Source organism: Scatophagus argus, chromosome 16, assembly GCF_020382885.2.
Source record: "Scatophagus argus isolate fScaArg1 chromosome 16, fScaArg1.pri, whole genome shotgun sequence".
NCBI classification, from domain to species: Eukaryota; Metazoa; Chordata; class Actinopteri; family Scatophagidae; genus Scatophagus; species Scatophagus argus.
In genome coordinates this window covers 18752570-18775986 of record NC_058508.1, presented here as the reverse complement: position 1 = coordinate 18775986, position 23417 = coordinate 18752570, and the positions used below count along the sequence as shown (strand labels likewise).

Sequence of the window (23417 nt, the reverse complement as noted above, 5' to 3'; positions counted from 1 at the left end):
AGCGCAACAACACAGCTGAGATTCACCTGTCAAAATGTCCGCCTGAACGTGTCATGCAGTAGATTTGAGGAATTTAACGCAACAAACAGCAAACTGTCTCAGTACTCACGAAAAGACCCGTCCTTCCTCTCTGAACGTGTTCAGTCCTTCATCGCATGACTTGGAGCGCTCGGAGGTGATGGCTAGAAGATAGGAGGAACGACGACTGGATTTAATACTGCCTGCTCGATGAGAGGATGAATGACAGAGAGAGAGAGAGAAAGGAAAAGAGAAACAAAGAGGAAGACACAGAGAGAAAGACAGAATGTTGATGTAATGCCAATCACCAGCGTGGACGGTGTTGGATTAGGAGATGGGGACAGTGAGGGAGGGAGCAGGAGGAGGAGGAGGAGGAGGAGGTCAGGGTTTTGAGTGATGAGCGAACGGGTGGTGTGCTGAGGATGGGCGGTGGGGAGGTGAGCTGGAACGGTGGGTCGGATTAAATTATCTCTGGTCACTTTTCTCACCACCGGCATGCAGGTATGTTCTGTGCAAACCCAGGCTGACATGCATTTGAGTGATTTGTTTAAAAAAAAAGACGCATCATGCAAGTCAAAGTTTGTTCAATGCAACTAAACAGGAAGTTAAATCAACCTGACTGACCTTTTTTAGGCTTCATGCACAGCTACAAAAACAACCAAACACATTCGGAACAAACCTGTGTGGTCAATTTTTCTTTGTGAAAAAAATCCAATCTGCAAATTCAGCATGCAAAAAATCCTTGCGGGGATTTTTGTCTTATTATTGAGCCCCTACGGTAAAGTGTTGAACTGCAGTTATATGGCTGATAAAAATCTGATTTTGTAGAAATCAGTCAGTCAGTCAGTACTGTGAAAGAAAACAGCATCATATTTAACTGTGAAAAACTACACTTAATGCTGGAAAAGAGACTGGCTGAACGCGGCAAAAACTGCCTCTTAATTTGAGAAAATAAGACTCAATAACAGGCCAAAAATACTTGATAAGATTGAAATTATAGACTATAAACAACCAGCTACAGGGGTTTTAAAATCTCACGGAGATTTTTCTTCGTCAACCCCTCTCTAAAGTAAGACGAGGGATCATGCAGGTAAACACCACAGATAAGATCCTTTTCCTGCTGCATGCAGTGGGGGGGAGGAAGAGAGGGAAGGAGGGGGCACTCACTGCAGTCATGTGAGAAGAGCCTAGTGAGGGGGAAGGTGAAGGTGGGGGAGGCGGGGCTGGTGACGGCGGGCGCCGAACTCATGCCGCTGGACACCACCGAGGACGCCGGCACGTGGCGGGCGCGCAAATCAGCGCCGGGGCTGGTCGGCTCATCTGTGGGAGGGTGGAGGGAAGGAGGGGAGGCATGAGGAGAGCAGGGGGAGGAGGAGGAGGAGGAGAAAGGAAGAGGGGAAAGGGTTAGGTGTTAGAGAAAAAAGGTCAGAAGGGGAAAAAGAAGGAAAGTAAAAGGAGGTTAGGTTAGCAGAAGTCATGGAAGAGGTGAGGTTTTTAAGGGACAGGAACGACGAGGAACCGCAGAGTTACCATCAGAGACATTCAACAAAAAGATTTCATTTCCACGTCTTTAGCCTTATCTTTAGATTTCACGCTCTTAGCTTCAAAGTCAACACATGCAACAATAGTACTCAAATGTGAGGCATTTTCTAAATCCAAGTGAGACACAAAAGACAGACCACAAATCCACAAAAGAAGCAAAGTCACCTGAAACCCATGCAGCTGCTTCAGGAAACACCAAATACAAATACAACCAGAGCAAAGAGACGCGAAAATAAGCAAACAGATTACAGATGATGCAGTACCTGTGCCTCCTGTTGCCATAAGAAGACCTATTCTGCAGCTAAGAGATGAGGGGGGTGTGCATTGTGACAGAGCTCCAGGTTTCAGTTCTTTATGAGATCTACATTAGCGTATGATCGGACACAAGTGAGAATACATGCAAGAGAAAGTGTCACAGAATACTGCGACTAATCAAATCCTGCAGGTATTTAGTGGTCGTTTTTAATGCCATGAACAATAACAAACTTGAGCGTTCAAGAAGACTAAGGCATCAAGCAACTTTACAGATCACACAGGCTATAAATCTCTCAAGCTGATGCAAAGGGATATGAAACTGCAACACACACACACACACACACACACACACTCACACTTCCTGGCTGCCAGAGAGGATTAGAGACCGGCCTGATATTTGCATACAGGGAGGAGAAGCTGGATTTGTTGGTGACATTTTAAACTGTCAGGAATGAATTGCTGCGAGCAACAAATTGTGTCTTGGGTGTGCGTTCTCCGTGGGAACAACAGGGGGCAGCACAGCCTCAGACAGCTCTGCAGACCAGAGGGACTCTTGAGTCTGAGGTCCACCCTCGCAGACCATCACATAGTCTTTTTGTAAATTCTTGCGAGGTTTTCTCATTTCAGCTCTGATTTCCCTCTTTTCTGCCTCTACGTCTCTGCATTGCCCTGCCAACATCCCTGACCTTCGCCATCATTCCCAACCTCCATCTTCTTCTCTCTGTTTTTAGTCCATCTTTTCCTTTGGCTTTCTTCCATCTGCCACCCTTTCTGCTCTCTTCTTCCCTCCGGTGCATACAAGAACCCGACATAAGGCGGAAAACATTTCCAATCTGGGATGAGGAATCTGCCTGTTTACAGCGCTGCCCAGAAATAGCCGGGCTGTGGGTTTAACAAAGGCCGTCATTAACGGGCAGCTCAGAGCCACGAGACAGAGACGGGCCAGCAGAGGGGAGCAACATGCTAGAGCTCTACAGCAGATCGAACAGCATGTATGGAGCTCAGCATTCAGAGGTTACATGAGGAACAGAGGTGGAGAACGTAGAGAGAGGAAAGAGACAAAGACGGAGCTTAAAAGAGTCTAAAGGAAATCTGAAATATCTTAGCACAAGTCGTTTCTGTGTGATGCATCACCGAGATTTCAGATAGATGAAACTAAGGATTTCATGCCAATTTAAGGTTTCTTCCCATCAGCACTCAATGGATTGCATGAAAATGCACTTTTACCAAGCAAGTCTGCCTATACTTACTTTATATATTATCTATAGTATTCAGAGATGAAGGATATCACCACCTAAACCTAATGTTTGTTTGCAAAAACAAGTTGTATTTCTGTTTCACAAAATAAACCAAACTTCCCAAATGTTAAATTTTGTGCTGCAGTACGAGAACTTTTGGGTGAAACCAGAAGAAGGTGAAGAAAATAAGACAATAAGTTAGTTTCTTTAACGATTATCCTGCTGGTTATTTTTTCTTGTAATGACAGCACCGTCAGAAAATGGCGAAAATACAAATCACAATTTCCTGTAATCCCAAGGTGATGACTTCAGTTTATTCAATTTAGCATGTAAAACAAAAAAAAGCCTGCAAATCCTCATAACTGAACAACTGGGAGCAGTTAATTTGTACCATTTTTGCTTAAAAAAATGATAAATCAATTATCAGAGTAGTTGCTGCTGACTATTGGCTGCATTTTGTTCTTTAAAAAACGAGGTTAAATGCCTCGACCGAGTTACATAGAGAGAAGAAAACCAGGAACCTAGAAAAAGAGGAGAGAAAAAACAGACACAAAAAGGAAGCTGGTGCCTGTAAGACAAAAGAGAGGGGACGAGAGTCCTGGTCTGTAAAGATAGTCATGGACTGAACCCCCCCCCATGCAGACACACACAGACCCCTTCATCTTCCAGACCAGCACAATAGCAGCATTGAGGGTGGGCAGGAGCTGAGTGTATGGGCCCCTACTGTTCCCCAAAGGGACCGCCACAAAAACCTCCTGGTAATTCACAGCATTGATTCATGCTGAAAGACTCCAAATGGGTGCAGAGTAAAATGATGCATCTGTTGATGTGCCTCTTACTGTTTTATTCACACAAAAGTAGGAAAAATACTAAACACTTGATCAAAGTTTGGAAATCTTCTACAAGATGTCACGAAAACATCACATACAGCCTGCCTTTGTGCTCTCTACCTCATAGACATTCACGCTTAGCAGTCAAGAACAATAACAGCCAATTAAATCGCATGTTCCCAAACAGGTCCAGATCATATCAGCATCTCTGCCAGAGAGATCAAGAGAGGGAGAGAAGAGACGGTGAAGAGAAAAGCTAGTTCTTGTCTGCGGGGAGAAACTAGCCTAGTTTCAGTTTATGGCCATTAAACGTGTCCTGGCCTGCAGCTCTGACTGCCTGGTTTCTGGAAGTATGAGGCAAGAATGTGCTCTGACAGACTGAGAGCTTGAGGCAGAGAGATGCCTCATGGTTTTGCTGATCCACTGGATTTTCTCCCGTTAAATGACTTTCTCTGGCCGAGCGTGGCTTGGCTCAAATATCGGCGGCCATTCCACGCTGGGTCAAAGCTTCCAAGTCAGCTGAGTTGAATCTATTCGGCATTTGGGTAAAGCGGTGGCTGTTTTCTTCAGGCTGTCACGGGATGACGGAGGCACGGCTCATCTGACCTGATCTGGTTTGACTTGATGGCTGCCGTATATGTCAAGCGATATGAGGTCTGGATGCCCTTCTCTTTGAGTCTTTTCAGATCGGGGAACAAGCTGCGACATGACCACAGTCGCCTCCCACTGACACCAACATATGTAGGCCATAACTGTACAGTACATATTCATGCAAACAACATCACACAGACACAGAACTGCACCTCCTGCACGCACAGAAGCCACTCCAAATGATCACTGCGCCAAATTTACTCTACAATTAGACAAGAGTCTAGAGCCATGACAGCAGCTCTCCGAGGCTGTACATCAGCACAGGCGGTAAGGTGGTAATGCCAACATTTAGCATGGCCTTAATTTAGCATGTTAGCATGCTAACACTGACTGATTGGCATCAAACACAAGCTGAGGCTGCAGGTATTTGGTCAATAATCAAAGTACTGGATAAGTAAAAACATTGGATCGATAAATGAGCCAGAGAAAAATTTAAGGAATATATACATATATACTGTCAACTACAGAGTCACGACGGTAGCGCAGTGCTGCTCACACACAAACAAAACACACACACACACACTCATTCAGGAAGCCTCCGCCTCATTTCCTCTGTATGAAGAGGTGACCTCAGAGACCAGAGTCAGGATTAGTGAACTCAGATATGATTCGATCAACTACTAATACTGTTGGTAAGGCTGTGGGAAGTGCCAGCATTACCCAACACAAACATTCACAGACAGACAGACACAGACACACACACACACACACCAGCAGAATCTCAATGAGAGAATGGAAACTGCACCCGACAAGAGCCCGGAGCCTGAACAGACAGACAAGAAGGAAATTAAGGAAACACACACTCCCCCAAAACTCATAATTTTGTCTGAATTATAGCTTTGCATTTCCCCTCAGTTAAGCTTTCACTAACATTCAATAAACACTCAATACGGATTACATTTTAGAATGAAAGCGATGAAACCTCAAGGTCAGCTGGAGGTTTGGGATGAAGCTCAAACACTCCTTGCTTACCTATGAAAGGGATGGAGGCCAGGGAGTCATCCTCTATGGGGAGGGGGGCGAGGTTGCCGTTTGGTTTGCGTGTGGCTACATCTCCTGTGGAACCAGGGGCAGGAGCTGAATCTTGGGGATCGGGAGAAAACAGAGAGGGTTCTAGCCCATCCATGGGCAGCACATAGTGGGGATGACGCATACCGTAGGCGTTCCTCCGCCCGGTGGGAGGTTTCTGTCTCAGCACCACTTCCTGGGTCAGCTCTGCCTGCCCCTCCACTGCCCCTCGCTCCCTCTCATGGTTTGTTGGCCTGTACGCTCTGTCCTGGGATTCGGGAGTGGCGGAGGCAAGGGGGGATGCGGTAGAGGCAGTGACGGGTGCTGTTGTGCCCTCTGGGGGGCTTTTAGGGGTTGGGTTCCAGTTCAAGTGGGGGCCAGAATACGAAGGGTCCCTGAAAGAATGGGCCTGCTGCATGATGCGGCCCGTCTTGCGGTAAAAAGAGGGGCTGTAGCTGCGGTAGCCCACTGGCTGGTCGTCCATGCTCTGCCCAGGGGGAAGCCGTCTGCTCTGGGGGGCAGCCTGCTGGGGCTGAGGCTGGGAGTGGACCTGGGTCTGAGTCTGGGGGTGGTGTTTAGAATGTGACGGCCGGGACATTGGAGGAGCTTGTGCAGCCCCGTAATGGCTCCCCTGTCTGGGGTAGGCATCAGTCCTGGGAGGCGGTTGGGGGGCCTGCTGGTGCCATGAAGGCCTCTCAAACCGAGGCGAGACCAGTCCAGCTGCTGCTCGGTCCAGCATTTCTAACGAGCGGCCATGGCGATCGTACTGGGCCAGCAGGTTTTCAGAGCGTGTTCGGGTATAGTTAGAGGCTGGCTGGCCCCTACCTGGGCCCCCTTCCCAGTCTCCATAGGACCAGTAAGGCTCTCCATGGGGCCCCGGTCCCGACTGCTGCAGTAACAGCAGAGTGTCCTGGGAGGCGCTGTGCGGCCAGGCACCTGTCCGCTGCCGCTGCCTCCTCGTTTCACTGAGCCGGTCCTGAGAGTAGCTGCGGTGGCGGGTCTGCATGCTGCGTCCTGAGCGTTCAGGCATCTGGTTATAGTACCAGTCAGAGAGGGCCTGCTGGCAGAGTTCATTGCGGCCTTGGCTGAACTGTGGCAGAGGGGGGCTGGTCCAGGCTGAACTGGACTTGCGTGGCTGAGCTTGTGAGGAGCTGGCAGCATGGTGGTTTGGGTAGTGGACTTGCAGCGGGCTGGACAAAAGGCCTCCTGATGAGGAAGATGAAGAATAGGAGCGCCCTCTGATCTGCCCCTGAGGCTGCTGGCTAGTCATACCGTACTGGATCTCCTCTGTGCGGTGGGCCGGGCTGCTATGACCCACACCGCCCGGCTCTCCTGCCCGCCCTTCCTGCCAGCTGGCGGGGCTGCCCACAGCAGAGCGGTTGTCCAGGGGTGAAGACGGGCTGGAAGAGCCTGGCCAGCGACTCCAGTTATCCAGCTGGTTCTGGCCCATAGGGGTAGACGGAGGGGCTCCAGCAGGGGGTGTGGTCTTGGAGCGGGGGTAACAGAGGGGAGGCGGTGGTGGGAGGTTCTCAGCTCCCCCTGAGTAGGGTTCGTTGCCTGTCAGGTAGGCATCCTGGGAGTACGCCTGGGAGTGGGAGTGAGAGGGAGAGAGAAAGTGAGATAAGACATGACATGAAAAAAAAGAAAAACCTTAAATCAAAATGCGCTTTTAGTGTAAACAAGTCTGACAACAACACAGACCATAACTACAACTCCGTAAGACAACTTCATGCTGCTGTAGGTTACACAACAAGCCTTGAAGTGGAACAGCTCAACCTCTTCGCCACGGTTTGTCCCCGAGGCCTCGGCTCTCCATACAAACACACGCTAGCTAGCAAATATGCATGAACTGCCTTGAACAAAAGCCACAACACTCACAGCTGCAAATACATACGTCCCCACCAAATATATATATATATATACACTTACAGCCCTGCTGCCTGAGCATCCACTGAAAATAAATGCTTTATAATAATTAACTACTTTGTAGACACATTAAAAACATTACTTTGACTCTTTTTGTTTTTGTTCTTCATGACACCAGAAGAACAAAAACACAACTTGCTAACAATCTTTTATCAAGTCTCTCGATAAAGTCAGGCAGTTAGACAAGTTTTTCAGGGTTTACCCTTGACCGTCCAACAGAATCCAGAACCTTTCCTCAGCCTGCATGTCAAGCTTGTAGTCACCACAAACATACACAGAGGAGAAAGGCAAAAGACTTATCCTCACCTCACCGACACTCCTGACAAAACACCCCTGCTGCTAAAACCCGCCAGTCCTCAGATTTTACACCCTCCTTCACCCAGAAACATTCAACCCTTTTCCTCTTTTTGATGATTTTTTTCACGAGCTTTCTATCTGCTGAAACTCCCTGTTGTTTCCTCTCTCGGGTCCTTCCAAACTCCCTCTGTCCTCCCTCTCATGCTCTGCCTTACTCCACCCTGTGGGAGTGTAGAAGGAGGCGCAGCACTGGTGATGTCATGTCAGGAATGCAGCAGATACAGGCGTAGCAGCGAGGGGAGGAGTGTGGGGACAGAGGAGTGGGGTTACAATGTCAAAACATGGCAGCACATTTTGGTGGAGAACCCACTTTTGGCTTCTTACACTGATGGTTCTGGATGAGGAGGATCACTTAAATCTCGTGATCTGGTTTTGTGTTTTGATATGTTGCTACTCAGGTTAATGGGAGGGGCGAGGGATGATGCATGTCTGATCATGTGGGTGAGCATGGAGCAACCTGTGGAGGGACAAAAATGTGTTGTACAGTACATGGGTGTGTGAAAGAGCACGGAGCTGTTTACTAAACGTGAGCTTCCGCAGTCCGGATAACAGAAGCTTTTACCGAGCGCGTGTTGTAATCTAAAGAGGGAGCCGAGAGACTCTGAGTCATGCTAAAGAAATCTTCACATTCTTCGAAGGTGACAGGATGAATCTGTGTTGACCTCCGTCATAAGTGCGGCATGAATATTCAGTTTCAGTTGGGGAAAAAAAAGTGTAGGGGGTTAGCCACATGTTTTGAACTTACCAACTGAAGCACATCTTCATCTTTGGGCATAATGGACAGCTCCAACACACTCTCACTGCAAGACATGTAGGAGGACAGGGAGAATGAGAGGACAGGGGTGAAAAACAGAAAAATGCTCAGTTCCACGAAAAGAGTTCATGACATGGTGCTTGACAGAAAGTGTGAATCAAAAGCACAACCACTAACAGCTTCCCATACCAGCAAAGCATTCGATCCACCCGATATGCATCAGGCTTTACTGACTCCACCAAGTGGATCGGATATCGGCCAGATGCATCAGCATCGAATACACTTTCATTGTCAAGATTAATTATAATACTAAGTGCTTCTTCTATTACTTACATTTACTGCACGTGTTTAGTGCCACACAAATCACTAGACCGATGGAGTTCCACGCTTTGAGGCGTACTGACTTTAAATTTGGAGAAAAGGGAGCACAGGACAGGATTGGGAGCTTAAACTGACAGCTGAGACACCTCAGTTTCTGCTGTGAGAGAAAAAGTCCGATCGCTCATCCCTAACACCAGCCAGCTGTGCTGTAGCTGACCCTGACCTCCGAGCTCCCGGTGGATTTTGGGGTCTAACAGAAGGTCAGCATTTGTGTGTATGTATAATAAAATGAGATTTCAGTATTTAACCCAAACATTTGGGTGGAAAACAACAGTTTCTTTTCTAGATAAAACCTTACAGATCCATTGTGTCACTTTTACAACCATTTTTGGAGCCACATAGAGCATGCGAGTGTGTTGAGTACACTGCTTCAGGCTACTTTTTTCTTTTTTTTTTAAGGAAAACTAACAATAGTGACAGCATGTGTGTCATCTCTATGGCGAGTTTGCAAAGGAAAAGCAAACAGATGGCTCAGTAAATCAACACACAGAAAGCCCAAAGCGCTGACAGGCTGAAGGTCTTACCTGTTCTGAATGAGGGCAATCACCTGCGAGTACGTCTTTCCTAAAACACTCTCTCCATTCACTTTCACCAACCGATCCCCTGCAAGACATATTATCATATTATGTGCAGGTCTGCATGATCCGCCTTCCTTCACAGACCTCATGTGATGGTACATTAGGGACACTTTTCCAAGGCAGCCATCAAAACCCTTAAATTCAACAGTGTAAAAACTTTTTCTACAAATTCCCCTTTCAATATTCTCTTCATTTATGTTCCAATAGAAACACATGTCTAATTTCAACAAAACTGAAAAAATGAAGGCAAAACATTATGCTTATTATCTGTATTAGGGCACGAGCGGACAGCAAGGTGTGAAATATGAAGCAGCTCAGCCTGAGCTAAATATTTCAACTATTATAATAAAAAAATCAGGGTTCACCAGCTCCAACACGACTCGAAGGCATCACAGATCGTGCGAGCTGAAACACGCGGTGCTCATAATGTATGTGCTTCGTGCACATGTTCACGCTGGCGTGTGACTTTCTGGATGTGACAGCTTGCGATAAATGCATAAATGGAGTTCTGGTTTGGTCTGTCTGAGCTGCTGGGAGTGGACTGCTGCCCTGCTAAGACAGCAAGACACGACAGGAAAACTTAAGTAGCCCTGTCACATTCAAATGCACATGAGAATTTGAGCTGCCACACTGGTATTTGTGCTGCATCACCTGAAGATGTTAAAAAACAACTTCTTATATGATCGAGTATTTGTGCTAAAGAGAAGGAGCTTTTCATCCTCTCAATCTTCCATATCACTGTGCATCTGCTCATGTCTGCAGCATCACATGACCGGAGCTCTTCCCAACAGATTTCCAATTCAAATCAGGATGTTCATGCTCCCGCACCAGATGTTCACCCCTTTACCTGTGCACAAACCCGCCTGGTGGGCCGGACCATTTTCCCTCACATTCTTCACAAATATGGTGTCCATCGGCTCCATTCGACCTTTCTGATACCCTGGGCGACAAAAGACAAAGAAGAAGAAACGCAAAGAATCAGAGCTTGCACGTGCTGAATTATAAAACCACAATACTGACAAAACAAAACAAATAAAGCTTTACGCTGCTCCTGGTGTTTAAAGGTAAAAGGTTTTTGATTTCTTGCACAGAATTTCTTGTGTTCATGAATTTGCTGACCTGCGAAATACATTAATACTCAACATTTACTGTCTGTTATTGTTCTCAAGTGAGTGTCTACTTAAGATGCAGTGCAACATAATGTCCTGTAGGGGGCGCAGATAGGCTGCAGCGCAGAGGTGATGGGAGGGATCCAGGAGGTCCCTGCTCATTACATCATCGGTTATCCCCCTGTGCGAAGTCTTAATGAGATGACGAGAAAGACAAGCAGAGAGATGGATGCTTACCCTTTCCGTTACCGTTCTCCTCATCCTGCAAAGAACAGAAACGAACAGAATTACTTTTACAGAAAACAACTGGTGTGGAACACAAATTTAAGAAACTTATAAAATTTAAAAAATCATATTAATTAGGGGAACTGAAATGCAATTGTAAGGACGTGAATCTTCAGTTGACAGGCAGGGGAGATCTGACGATGAGCAGTGAAGAAATTCAGAGAATTAACAAAAGCATGTAAGATGGACACCAAGCTCCAAAACAAAAGCTTTTAATTTTTTCCTAATGACATAACATGTTTTCTGGCATGTAAAGACAGGTGGCTGCACCGCCTGAGAAAGTTTCAGGACTGATAATCTCATTTCACAAAATTGATGCCTTCATAGGAAGGAATTTTATCTAAAGAAGATTCAGGGTTTAACATCTTGTAGGACACGACTCCTCACACACGGACCTGAGGGTTTCTACTTTACAGCATCGTCTCAAGTAGACATGCTTCTGTCATTGTAACCTGCAGTGAGTGTTTATGCCGGCGACCTCCCCGGCATGTGGAGTCTACCCTCCTGAGACAGACCTGTTTGGTTTTATGAGCTTTTCATTTTGGAGTGCAGCTCCAGCGCAGACACTGACTTTCAGGTTAGACAGTCTGGCAGGTACTCGTGACGTCATGTGAAGTAAACACACACAGAGCTGCCTGCAGTGGTGAGATCTGATCACTGCAGGTGGTCTGACCATGTCCACACACACATATGGTGTCTCTCTCTATCTCACAATCCCACTCACTCACTCACTCACACACACACACACACACACACTAAGCTGAGTGGACAGTTTGGGGTTAGGGGCACGATGGGCTGACTGCTGCCTGGCTTTATGCTACGCTGAGTGGGCTCATTCCTGGCTCTGCAGACAATGGTGGGGGGTTTAGAGGCAGAGAAAGGAGAGCTGCCGACCCCAGAGTAGAGCTCCAAGCTGGGGACACTCAAAAACTAGCACCAGTCTGGGAGTGAGGAAGGAGACAGTGAGAGGGGGGCACAAGACTCTGCATCAGGGTCAAATACTGTGCAGAGTGGGATTACTGAGATGTGGAAAACTACCCATCCTGATATTTTCCTCCTCATAGACACCTGGAATTACAATAACCATGTGACCATATACTGCACATACAGCAATAAACCCAGCCCAAGTAACGAAACCTTAATCTGGTGCACTGGTCTCATCCCCTGTGCATTTCCAGTTTATATGCATTATTCTTTCACTTCTCCTTTATCTTGTTATTTACAGGCACATTTATTCACACAGTGAGGTTTAAACTGAGATTTAGCCACAGTTCATCGAGGTCAAGCTATCGAGAATAGTGGCACAAGGTTGCAAGTTCACGCAGCAATGAGAAGGTGCACAGAAAATGTGACTTTTTTTTTTCAAATGTGAGGTGAGCAGGAAATGTCAAAAGAGGAACCTTTTCGAGGCAGAGACAGGAATTCTGCTGGGATCACATAGGAGACGGGTTTGGATCTTTAACTGAAGACTCTTGAAGACCTTCAGGACCTGCAGGCACCATGTTGGTAATGTGTGAGTGGCCAAGTGGGTCATGCACCCGGTAGGCCTCTGATAATTACTGACACTATGAGGGTAATTTGGGAGACTATCACGAAGGCTCTTCAGTCAAGAACGGGCGGCTCTGTGGGTCCGATTGTCCCAAAACGACATGTGACACTCGAGGCAGAGGAGACGAGGACAGAACTGGGGCCAAAGGCCAGCAGTGGGCCTATTGTCCGGGGCCGGCCTGGTACAGCCTGACTGCCAGAGAGTGGTACCATGCTAAGACAACAGATCTCATTCAATGTGTGTTCCTATGTGCAGCTGCTGGATGGTGGGGTGGTACAATCATAATAGCGGCCTTGTTTCGGCTGGCTCACCCCACCCCAGCCTCCACATCCCTCAATTTCACATCTGGAGCCGTTTGCCCCCACACCTCAAAGAGCTAAATAACCACTCGCTCAAAAACACCAGAACAATCCTGAATTCACCAAGGACTAAAAACAAGGCCTGTGAAGTGAAAAACAATTAGGAGCTTTCAAACCAGTCTGGCTGCCAGGGTATGGAAGTGCTCTTTTCTATCCTTTAAAATTATTCTCATCACTAAGAAGCTTGTGTCTTTATTTTGCCTCCACTCTCGTCGGTCCCTCCTTTAATAACCTTTTAACAGGCTTAGTTTGTCCAGCGCGTTGTCTCCGATGAGCTTGGCTTGTTTTCTCCTTTTGTCTGCGAGTTCATTTCGCTCAGCTCAACCTCACTGACCCTTGACACCAGAGTGATTGGCTTTATGTCCGAGCTCAAATTGGCTCTATCCTGAACTACAGCAAGTTAGGCTTTCGAAAAAACCTTTTTATATATCTAAGACGGAAGTTGACAAAATTACACTTAACACTGAATTAAAAGAATGTATGTATCTAACATAGTCCAACAACTTTCAGCATCATGTATACACCTGTAGGTCTCACCTTGAAGCTGGTGTGCAGGGCGGACTCTGGAGGGTAAACGATGAAGTGGCGTAGCGTGAAGCCAAAACCCTGGGAGTTCTTATGGAGAACCAGCGTCCGGGGACCTTTCCAGCCCACGCCGACCCCCTCCCTTCCCGACCGGGTCGCCATCGGCGGCCGAGGGTTGTCACCGGCTGAGGGGATACCATCCCTCCGCCCCTTAGCCTGTGGAGACAGACAGAGAGAGACTGGGTGAGATTCAGGATGGTTTATGTATGCACTTTGATTAGATTAGTCCAGCGGTGTACACATGTATGTTTTTAGCTATAAACTATGCAGAAATTGTTAACCTAATATCCATTTTTCCACAAATCCTGATGAGAATCTACTTTCCCATAATTGGAACCAAGACTGGAGAACTATTTAAATTTTCCAGATGCGACACACTTTATGAATCCCTGGAGATGCACAAAGTGACTCTATAGACTGCAAGATGGACAGAGCGGTGAAATGAACCCTCGACTGCTCGGTATTACATCAGCAGCTTCCTCACGAAGTCCTGAATGCAGCTCAGAGTCAGAACAATAGTCCATAAACATACACGGAGGGGACCACTATCAGGAAGGGCAACGTCTAGACAGGACTGAGGAGGGAAAGTGGGGTTTCGCCCAGTCCTGACCACACTGACTTTGGTCTTATCACAGACAGAGAAGGTCCAGGGGGAACCTGGACTCCAAATGGAGAATAAAGGCAGGTTTCCACCTGCTCTCTAAATATCTCATTTCTGAGGCTGAGTAAATAAGGCCAGCCAGCTCAGCTGACAGACACACACGAGAACTATCACCTCCGTGCTGCGCCGACGACCCACATCTGTCAGTCAGACACAATCACCTGACCAAACAGGCGGGAACGAGGAGGAGGAGGAGGAGGAGGAGGAGGAGGTCGAGTCTGTTGTGGTTTAGTTATCTTACACTGCAAATGGGACTCACTGAACATAAAGGAACAGATCATAAATTTAGGAGACAGCTCCACACTGTAATCATGAACATGTCATCCAAACCCTGGCAATCAATCACTGTGTCGCCCTAACACTTCAACATGCACTACATGTTCAGTGGATTCACCATATGCATAAGAGATCAGCATGCTTATTAAATTCACGTATCCTTTAAATGGGTTACTGACGGACACAACTGCCCCACAACGCACAACAGGGAAAGGACAGCTGGAACATTTTATACTGTTAAATTTTATTCCCCTTTTCCCAAGTATGTTCTTTGAGCTAAAACCTTTTGTAAATTTATTGATTAGTATTATAATCCTAAGCCATTCATTGTTTAAGCTACCCTTTAAGCAAAAATGCCAAAAAAGTCATTGGTTCCAGCTTCTACAGTAAACTGTGCATCTTTGGGTCTCGGACTGCCGGTGGGACAAAACAAGTGACTTGAATATTTCAGCTATTTTCACTGTTTTCTTACAGATTAGTTGATTGAGTGAGTAGTAAAAAAAAAAGCAACAACAATTTGCCAATTAATGAATAGTAAAAATAAGAACTAGTATTGTTTCTTTCTAGTACAAACTGGCACTCAATTCTTGCATAACGACCAGAACCACAGTTTCGTGGAGATTTCTAAGTAATTTCTGTGTGCTATAACAGCTTTAGCTCATTTCTTTAATTAACCAACAAACAAAACAACGAAACAAACCGGCAGCTGCGAACACAAGTCACACAGCACACAGAGCAGCGACTATTTTAATTATCAATTAATCTGCAAGTCTTTTCTGTATTAATTGGTTCATCATTTAGTCTACGATATGTCAAAAAAACTGAAAAGTGCTGATCGCATTTTCCAAAGTGTTGCCTTCAAATCAAAGACAAAAAACAGTCCTAAACATAAAGAAGGGAACTAAATTTTTTTTCAGCTGACTAATTGGTTAGACTAATTGTTGCTGCTCTAACAGGTTCTTAAATCACGGCGCACTCATTTCCACTACAACACTAAACCTTCTGTTTTGGTTTAAGCTGCCAACAGCTCACAAGGGCAAAGTTTAGCATGAGTCAACGCGAGTTTCTGTATTTGACCAGCCCGTTAAATACTGGGATGATCAGAAGATAAACCTGGTAAGGCCTCTGAAACCGACAGACGACATGTTCGCAGGCTTCAGGTGCGGTTTGGTGTCACTTTGAATGACAGCCAAAACAAAACAGAGCAATCCAATTAATAATTTACAATTAAACGAAGCAAATTGGAGTGAACGTGCACTTAAAGGACAGAAGTCTGGCTGGTTCGTGCATTTCCTGAAAACGGTTTCAACTAAAACTCCGAGCTCACAGGTAAGCTTGCGTATGTCTTCAAATTCTGTTGACTACTTAAAGAGAGAAACTGTGTTTTAATGTCAGTGGGCTGGAGGTGAACACGTCTAGACTGCAATCTGCAACGCCCCCAAAACGCACACCCCACTTCTCATTTCCTGTCCCCCTTCTACACACACACACACACACACACACAAACACACACTTTGACCCAGCAGGCCGGTCATGAGGCCACACAGCAACAGGAAGTGGCAGGCTGGAGGCAGGAAGTGTGGTAGTGTTGCGGGGTGGGATAACCAGATGCTCCTATAAATAAAAGGAGCATCTGGTTAGAGATCTCACTCTCCATCATGGAGTCACTTTCCACCTCTTCTTTCTCCTTCCTTCCATTTTCCCCTCACTCACCCCTCCTCCCCTCCACCTCCTTGTCATCTAGCATGCTTTCGTGTAATGGAAATGCGGACGTTACCGCACATTTTCTCCCTCTACTTTTGCAATCAACCCGAGGAGAAGGACACCAAAAATAAGTCTGGACATTTCTTTCTGAAATGTGTTTCGAGTTTGCAGATACATGTTTTGGAAAACTTGAATGCTCTCTTCCAGTCCGAAGCATCACAAACTATGTATAAAGTGTTTGGCGGATCGAGATACACTCAAAGCCTGATCTTTAGTCTAGCAGTCTAAACAATGTAAAGTAACACCTGCTATTTTCTCAAAGAGGCCAGCATTCGGGCCCATTATGTGGCATGAGAGCAGCATAAAGAAGTGCGTGAGGAGGGAGGAATGTTTAGAGTGTCAAATGAAAATGATAAAGAAAAGACCGAGAGAGGAAAAAAAAGAGGAAATGAAAGGAGGAAGAGATGGAGTGAATTCCTCAGAGGGAGTGGTTTGGTTTGGACATGTTTAAACACACACTGTAACTGGCGGAGGATGTGAGGGAGCACAGAGAGAGTGAATGAGACTAGAAGGACGAGGAGGACGAAGAGGAGGAGGAGTATCGGGCCCCAGCAGAGGGACAGGCTCCAGCACGCTGGTTTCGACCGCATGGCCCCTCCCGGCACTGGGAATACCAAACCCTGTGATTACCCAAAACACACAGGGTCTGACTGGGTCTCTGAGCCAGCACTGTTTCCCACTCTTCAGCTCTGGGCTGTGTGGGATGTGAGTCTCTGCCGCTATTCTGCCGAGTCTACAGTCAGTCAGCCTTTCCCCCCCCCGAACCCATAAATAAACCCTCTCTCGTACCTTTGTCACCTTGACAAGTTTGTCCTCCTCGGTTTTACCCAAAAGCAAAACGACCCAAAGTTGCTGACACGCTCTGGCCTCTCCAGGCAGCTGGACATTTAACCAACGAGGCACTTGGAAAATTTTTTCTGCGGTTTTCAGTCTAAACTTGACTTCCTATGCAGTCTTCGGACACAGACAAGGGAAACCTCGCTCTTGTTAATGCAGAGAAAAGAAGACATTTGGTATTTCCTACTCCCCTACCGGGAATTTATCCTTTAAGCACTCTTTTTTGACTAAAATCTGGACATGTTCTCGCCTGCTGAAGCAAATTACAATAACAAATAGAACTCTGAGTGCACTTCAAATAGCACAGAGCCTTGAGGGATCTCATTACCACCTGAAACTGATGTCATTAAAACACACACAGAAAAAAAAAGAAAAAAAGCCACACTGAAAACAATTGTTTTTGAATATGTAGAGCAGCTTGTACTGCCACGCGACAGCTTTGAAGAGGTGTTTAGTGGGTAAAGCGGTGACAACACACACACACACACACACACACACACACACCAGCAGGCCCTTCCCCGTGGATATTTCCACTCCTGATTTCAATTAGAGCGCATATCATTAAGATGTATGACCTGAATAGACAGAACGTAATTTCTCCACAGACAGCAGAGGATGTCCTGTTGACAGGATTACAACATTTCTGTCTTGTTAGAAAGCTGAAACATTTTCAACCTGAGATGTCAAAGTTTTAAAACTCCATCAGCTTTGTTAAAAAAAACATGTCAAAAATAAGTGATAATCTTTCATGAAATCTGGTAGAAATGGATTTTCTGTCTGTAAGAGGCTTTTCTAGGACATGATGATACTGTCATTCAGCAGCAGCGTACGTGTTGGTAACACACACATACACACACACAGACACACACACACACACACACACACACACTCCTCTTCATCCAGAGGTAAAGCAGCACGTAGGAATGCAGTGTCTGTCGGGGGAGCCGGGCTCCTGCTAAAACCCCAACAGGGCAGAACAATAATGCTCTTTTAAACAGCTGAGAGCTGCAACCTGTTTGAAAAGTGGAGCTTTGCGGACGTTACAAATGCTGACGAGCCTTTAATCCTGACGGCTGTCTGCGCTCGCCACCCTGAGCCGGCCTGCCAAGAGGGACCCGGAGCGGGACAACGAAAAGTCAAACCGGCCCCCGATCACGGCTGCACTCACCGGCCACACGGAGGGCGCGCTCCACCACCTCTGCAGGTCTAAATGCATCCTACGTCTCGCGAGGGACATGCATGATGAGCGTGTGAATATCCCGCAGTGCTCCCAACGAGTGCCAGCCACAGAACCGAACCTGCCCGACGACCGGGGATTCAAAATAAAGAGCAGCACACGCAGATTCAAATCCTGAACGTCACAGTGTAATTTACATCACAAGGTGTTTTATGAGCCATGTCTGTGTGTGAGCGTGTGTGTGTCAGTATGAATACAGTATGTGTGCACAAAAACCAGTTCAACCCCATCGGCAGTTTAACTAGGCCAACGGGTGATGATGCAATGTCGGTTAAACTGGGTTTTCAACTTGAAGAGTAAAACATATTGTATTTTTCTTTTGTCTAACTGACACCTGGCTCACTGAAGGTGGTACTTGGCTGCAGAGTTTTCTCATACATGTGATGGTTTCACTTTAAATTGAGAGCCCAGGAGCAGGAGGAGGAGGAGGAGGAGGAGCTGCAGCTTTAGAATAACTTTTACAGGATGAGTTGGTAGCTCAGTGGGCAGAGGCACATGCTTTTATGACGTGGGTTCAAATGTGGCCTGGGACTTTTCACCCTGAGGACTCCAAAAGAGGGGGGAAGTCCCGCAGAAGGAGCTCATTTAATTATGATTTACACGCAGTTAACAATAGGGAGCTTTCCATCAGGTTTATGCCAAAATCACGACTTCCAAAACCTTACTCACATCCCCTCATCCTCTTTGTGCTGGTATGGCTTTCTACGTAATGCAAACTCTTATCAGTTTGACTTGAGGATGAATCATCTTTACAAACTGTGAGGGTATTTTTCTGATTGTAGAGATTAAGAAACTGCATGACACATGGCCGTATGAGAGAGTATTGAAGTCTAACTGTGTCTCCTCCTCATTACCAGTGAAATTTTGCCCTTAAGAACAACTGAGCACAGTTTGTGTTTGTCTCAGCTGTGTCTGCACAGCCGCCCCCCACCCCAAACGCTCACATTCCTCATCGAGCCATTTCTTAACTGTGTCAACGAGTTGGGGGGTGAGAAGGGGGGAGAGTGGTAACAACCTGGAAAAAGGCAGGGAAATGGGGGATGTAATATTCCACATAAATGCCCTCGCTGAAATGAGACCATGTGGGGAGGTGATGCCCTGAATTCTGAGGGCATTGCAGGGGGTGGGAGGAGGCTCGATCGCACAGCTTCCACAACACGTCGCTAGAAGTGGCACTTAGCAGCCCCTTTCATCTGTCTTTAGCCAATAATTAAAAACCTCGTCAAGGAAGGAAAGGGTCAATATGCCACACGTACAGGATGAAAAGACATCTACTGTGGCGCAGAGGATAAAAATAAAGAGGTGGAAGAACAAGTGTGTTAAAGATAAAGCAAACCAAGCTCGATTAGCTAGATTAAGAGGGAAATAATTCAATGTTGGAATTTTATATTTTTGAAATATAAAACCGGCTTCTTTTTGTGATGGTGGCTGTTTGCCTAGTGATGATTACTCATCACTTTGTCACTGTTTGCACCATTACATCACTGACTGAAATCTCTCCAATCACAAAGAGAACCTGCCAAAACATCAAATAATCTGATAAAAAAAAAGCCACATGTGGGTTTGAAGACCTCAAGAAGACCTCAAAAGATGAGTATTGGCTGGTGAGAATGTTTAAACAAACAACATTCATTTTTTGTACACACTTTAATAGTCTAAATGTGCATCTTAATCTGCAGACACAAACTGATGTTACACTGCTTCTCTAAAAAAACTGAAAGCCAAGCAGAAGGAGCCTGAAGGCAACACGACTACCTGCCTGGAGACACTGAAATCTGTCAGCAGCTGAGTGGTTAACCGACTTCAAACAGTGACAGCTAACACAGACGCACTGCTGACATGCGTGACTGAAACAATCCTGCACAGCGGTTTCTGGACAGGATTCTGCTGATATCACTGTGTGTATTCTTACTTCTGGAGAGCCACAGAATTCCCCACAGGCAGCAAACCATGCATCTGCATCATCATCCTGTATGTAAAACACAGAAGGAGCTGCTTATGTGGTCTCAGACGACCGATCGATTAGTTGAAACTAGCAGAAACTTAACTCATCAACACGTTTAACGGTCGACTGAAGGTCGCAGGTCCCAGCTTCTCCAATTTGAGCATTTTTAGCTTTTTTAAATGAAAAAAAAATCTGAGCTTGCACTGGCCATTTGCTCTTATTCACTGAGCTCTGACAGGCTAAGCAATTAATCCACGAATCTGAAAAGTAACAAAACATAACCTACTTTGTCCTCATCAGATTATTTTTAAAGCATCCAGCTATAAACATCTGGAATCAATAAGAATGAATCAACCAATCATTTAACAGCAGCCGATGACTGATTCTGTATCCGGGCCACTTTGAACTCTCCTTACCCTTGGCTGGTGAGAGCTCTGGCTGTGCCCAGCGGGCATAGCAGGCGGCAACCCTGAACCGGTGGCGCCGCGGAGCACCGCCAGCCAGATGCAGCGAGGTTCGGGGGAGCTGCAGTCAACCCCCACCGGGTTCTGGAAGCTCCAGTCAGACCCTGCCGGCGCAGGGCATGGGAGCATAGCAGCGGGCATCGGGGCGTGGAGTTTACTCAGATCCGCATCCCTCACCGGCCACATGGGCTGCTCACACACACTAATGCACAAGATCTTGGACAAGGTCCAGATGCGGAAATAGAGAAGATACAATCAAGCCAGGAGAGGTTGTGTGGTTTCAGTGGAGCTTCCGAATCCTCCAGTCATTCAAGAGTCTGAACTTTCCATCTCCTGGCTCTGATCCATCGCCGTCAGAGAGCCTTCAGAGACTTTAATCCCACAAGTTCCACATCACAGCCTATCGCTCCTGACCTCCGGGAATCGACTCGCCAAGACTCTCTCACACACATTCAGGCGCTCTCAGAGGGGTTCAGTCCAGAGGAAGCAGACGGCAGACTCCTGGGCAGCAGATGGAGGAGTGTGTGTGAGGCGCAAGGATCAGAGGTAGGTCTGGTTTCACTACAGACACACACAGAGAACAACTGACAGTGTCCCTCCCGCTGGTGTCCAGTGATGTTCTGCATACAAAGCCACTCTGTCCACCCCCAAAACACACACTGCTGTCCCAGAGGGCTGGATCCTCTGTCTCTCCTCCCTCTTTCTCTCTCTCTCTCTCTCTCTTTTTTCTTCCCTCTTTATCTCTAGTGCCAAACAAAACCCTTCATCTCGCTCTTAACTCTCAGTCTCAAACTGTCTGTTCCATCTAACTCCTTCTCTCCTTTTCTCTTTTGCTTTCCCCTCCTTCCTTCCTTGTTTTTGTTACTCAATCCGTGTCCAAACAACCACTCACTCCCTCCACACGAACCGGTCCGACAGTCATCAGCAAACAAACAACTGTGCTGTACAGTTAACTGAAACCACAGTTGACTCCAAAACTGCTGGACATCGCTGAGGCCACACGGTGGAGGCAATGGTGGGGTCCTGCTCCGGCAGTGAACAGCCCAGATGGAGATATCTCCTGTAGGCTGGCTGCTGATAGGCTAAATCCTCCGTAGGTCTCTGTAGTGCTGCATGCAGAGTAAACCTGGCGGCCGCACGTGTGTTGCATGTGTGTGTGCGCGGCACAAACACAGCGACAAAGCTGTGGTCCTGGCGCTAAACTCCACAAAAGCCGATCCTGCCTCCACCGCCTCCCCTCCACCCAGAGGGGAGACGAACAAAAAAAGAGATAGAGAGAGAGAGAGAGAGAGAGAGAGAAAGAGGCCGATTTCCAGCACAAAGAGAAAAGAAAACATTTGCCTTGCTGCTACGTTCACTGCTTCACTCCATTTCTTGCTGCTTAGGGAAAAAAAACAAAGGAGGGAAGTTGATAATGAGAGGAGAAAACAGAAAGGGCTGAAGGATAAAGAAGAGAGTCCTCTCAAAATAAAGAAAACAGTGGCTTCTGGATATCAATATGACCCTTTTATCAAAGCTGTACTCCCTCACACACACACAGACTCACAGGATCCACCCACACAGCACAGTGACACCTAAACGCCACATCACTAAATCAGTCAGAAAAGTTTTCACCCAACATCCAGGCGTCCAGAACTGGATCGAGAGCGGCAGACAGGTGATCATGTTGTTGCAGATGAATACAACTTTGTCCTCCAACACTCACCTCTGTTGCCACACTGCACATCCGTTACCAATGAGGTTAGACAGGTTTCACCTGCCACACAGCAGGGCAAGTACCAACTCGACCGGCCATCATAGACACAGACTGTACCCTCTGGATATGCTGCGCTTTGCCAGAGAGAAAACACACTGCAGGATGAAATGTTGTGTACAGAATGAGGGGGTGGTAAAGTAAAAGAAAGGTAATCTGAGAGCTCAGTATTATCAGGCCGCTACTATAAGGAGTGATGAATTATAGGATGATTTCAGGATCTAATCTCGTGAGTCAGCTTTGATGTGCCTTTCTTGTTTTATTTCCAAAGGCTAGTTGCTTTAAAGGGCTACTCCATCACAAGAAGACAGATTTAAAGAAATGAAAGCAGAGGACAAGACGTCCTGACTTTAAGGACGGGCTTATGGCAGAAAAGAGCTGCAACATATTGTCCAACCACGTCAGATGGCCCAAGTGTTTATGGCTGAAAGGCCGCACTCGAGGGTGGTTTGAAAAGCTGGTCGTCACACAGAGAGGGGAGAGACTGAAGGATTGTTTAAATGTAGGAATAACATTTTCAAACAGTCCCTCCTGGAACGTGTTCATAGTGTTGCACTTATACACATGAAAGGGATCTGGATCCTACACTTCCTATAATGCATCTCAATAGTGTATTTCTTTAGTTTAAAACTTCCCCGGCTGGTAAAAGTCTTTCAAATGTCTTTTACGCTCCATAACCTAAAGCATCGTAAAGTACCCCCTTAAATGACTTTATCACGAGCCGATGTGACTGAGCAAAACACCAACAGGAAAACAAAACCTCCAGGTAAAAGGTGTGAAGTGTTTAATTCTTGTCTTACCTTTGCACTAAAACCGCTTCAATGCTTGTTTGATAGAAGAGTGACTCAGTAATGTCACTTAAACAACAAAATCACATCAGATTTGCTAACATCAGCTTGCTAGAGTGAGTAAGGCTCTAACAGCAAAACCACAGAATATACTGAATTGAGCAATCGTGCATTTTACTGCTTATCAATTTGTCTTTTCATTGTGTTACGTCTCTTCTTCAGTGTTACCCAGCGTCGCTTTAAAGCAAACTATAACAGACTGGCTTT

The 23417-nt window shown here is 46.4% G+C and overlaps 1 protein-coding gene across 10 annotated transcripts in view; it reads right to left on the bottom strand.

The window, feature by feature from the left end:
* Positions 1-23417, bottom strand: part of arhgap23a (Rho GTPase activating protein 23a) — a 64482-nt gene that overhangs the window by 9962 nt on the left and 31103 nt on the right. For 4 of the 10 annotated variants that reach the window (XM_046414257.1, XM_046414255.1, XM_046414253.1 and 1 more), the window contains exons 2-9: positions 13378-13581; positions 10885-10909; positions 10386-10478; positions 9485-9563; positions 8571-8625; positions 5507-7127; positions 1186-1338; positions 110-221 (exon numbers count right to left, since the gene is read on the bottom strand). In XM_046414257.1, coding sequence (XP_046270213.1) covers positions 110-221; positions 1186-1338; positions 5507-7127; positions 8571-8625; positions 9485-9563; positions 10386-10478; positions 10885-10909; positions 13378-13527 — 2288 coding nt within the window. In that variant the 5' untranslated portion in view covers positions 13528-13581. Of the gene's footprint in view, positions 1-109; positions 222-1185; positions 1339-5506; positions 7128-7774; positions 8006-8570; positions 8626-9484; positions 9564-10385; positions 10479-10884; positions 10910-13377; positions 13582-18131; positions 18352-20561; positions 23204-23417 lie in introns of those variants that run through there. The other 6 variants (XM_046414248.1, XM_046414249.1, XM_046414252.1 and 3 more) reach the window with 6 other exon arrangements.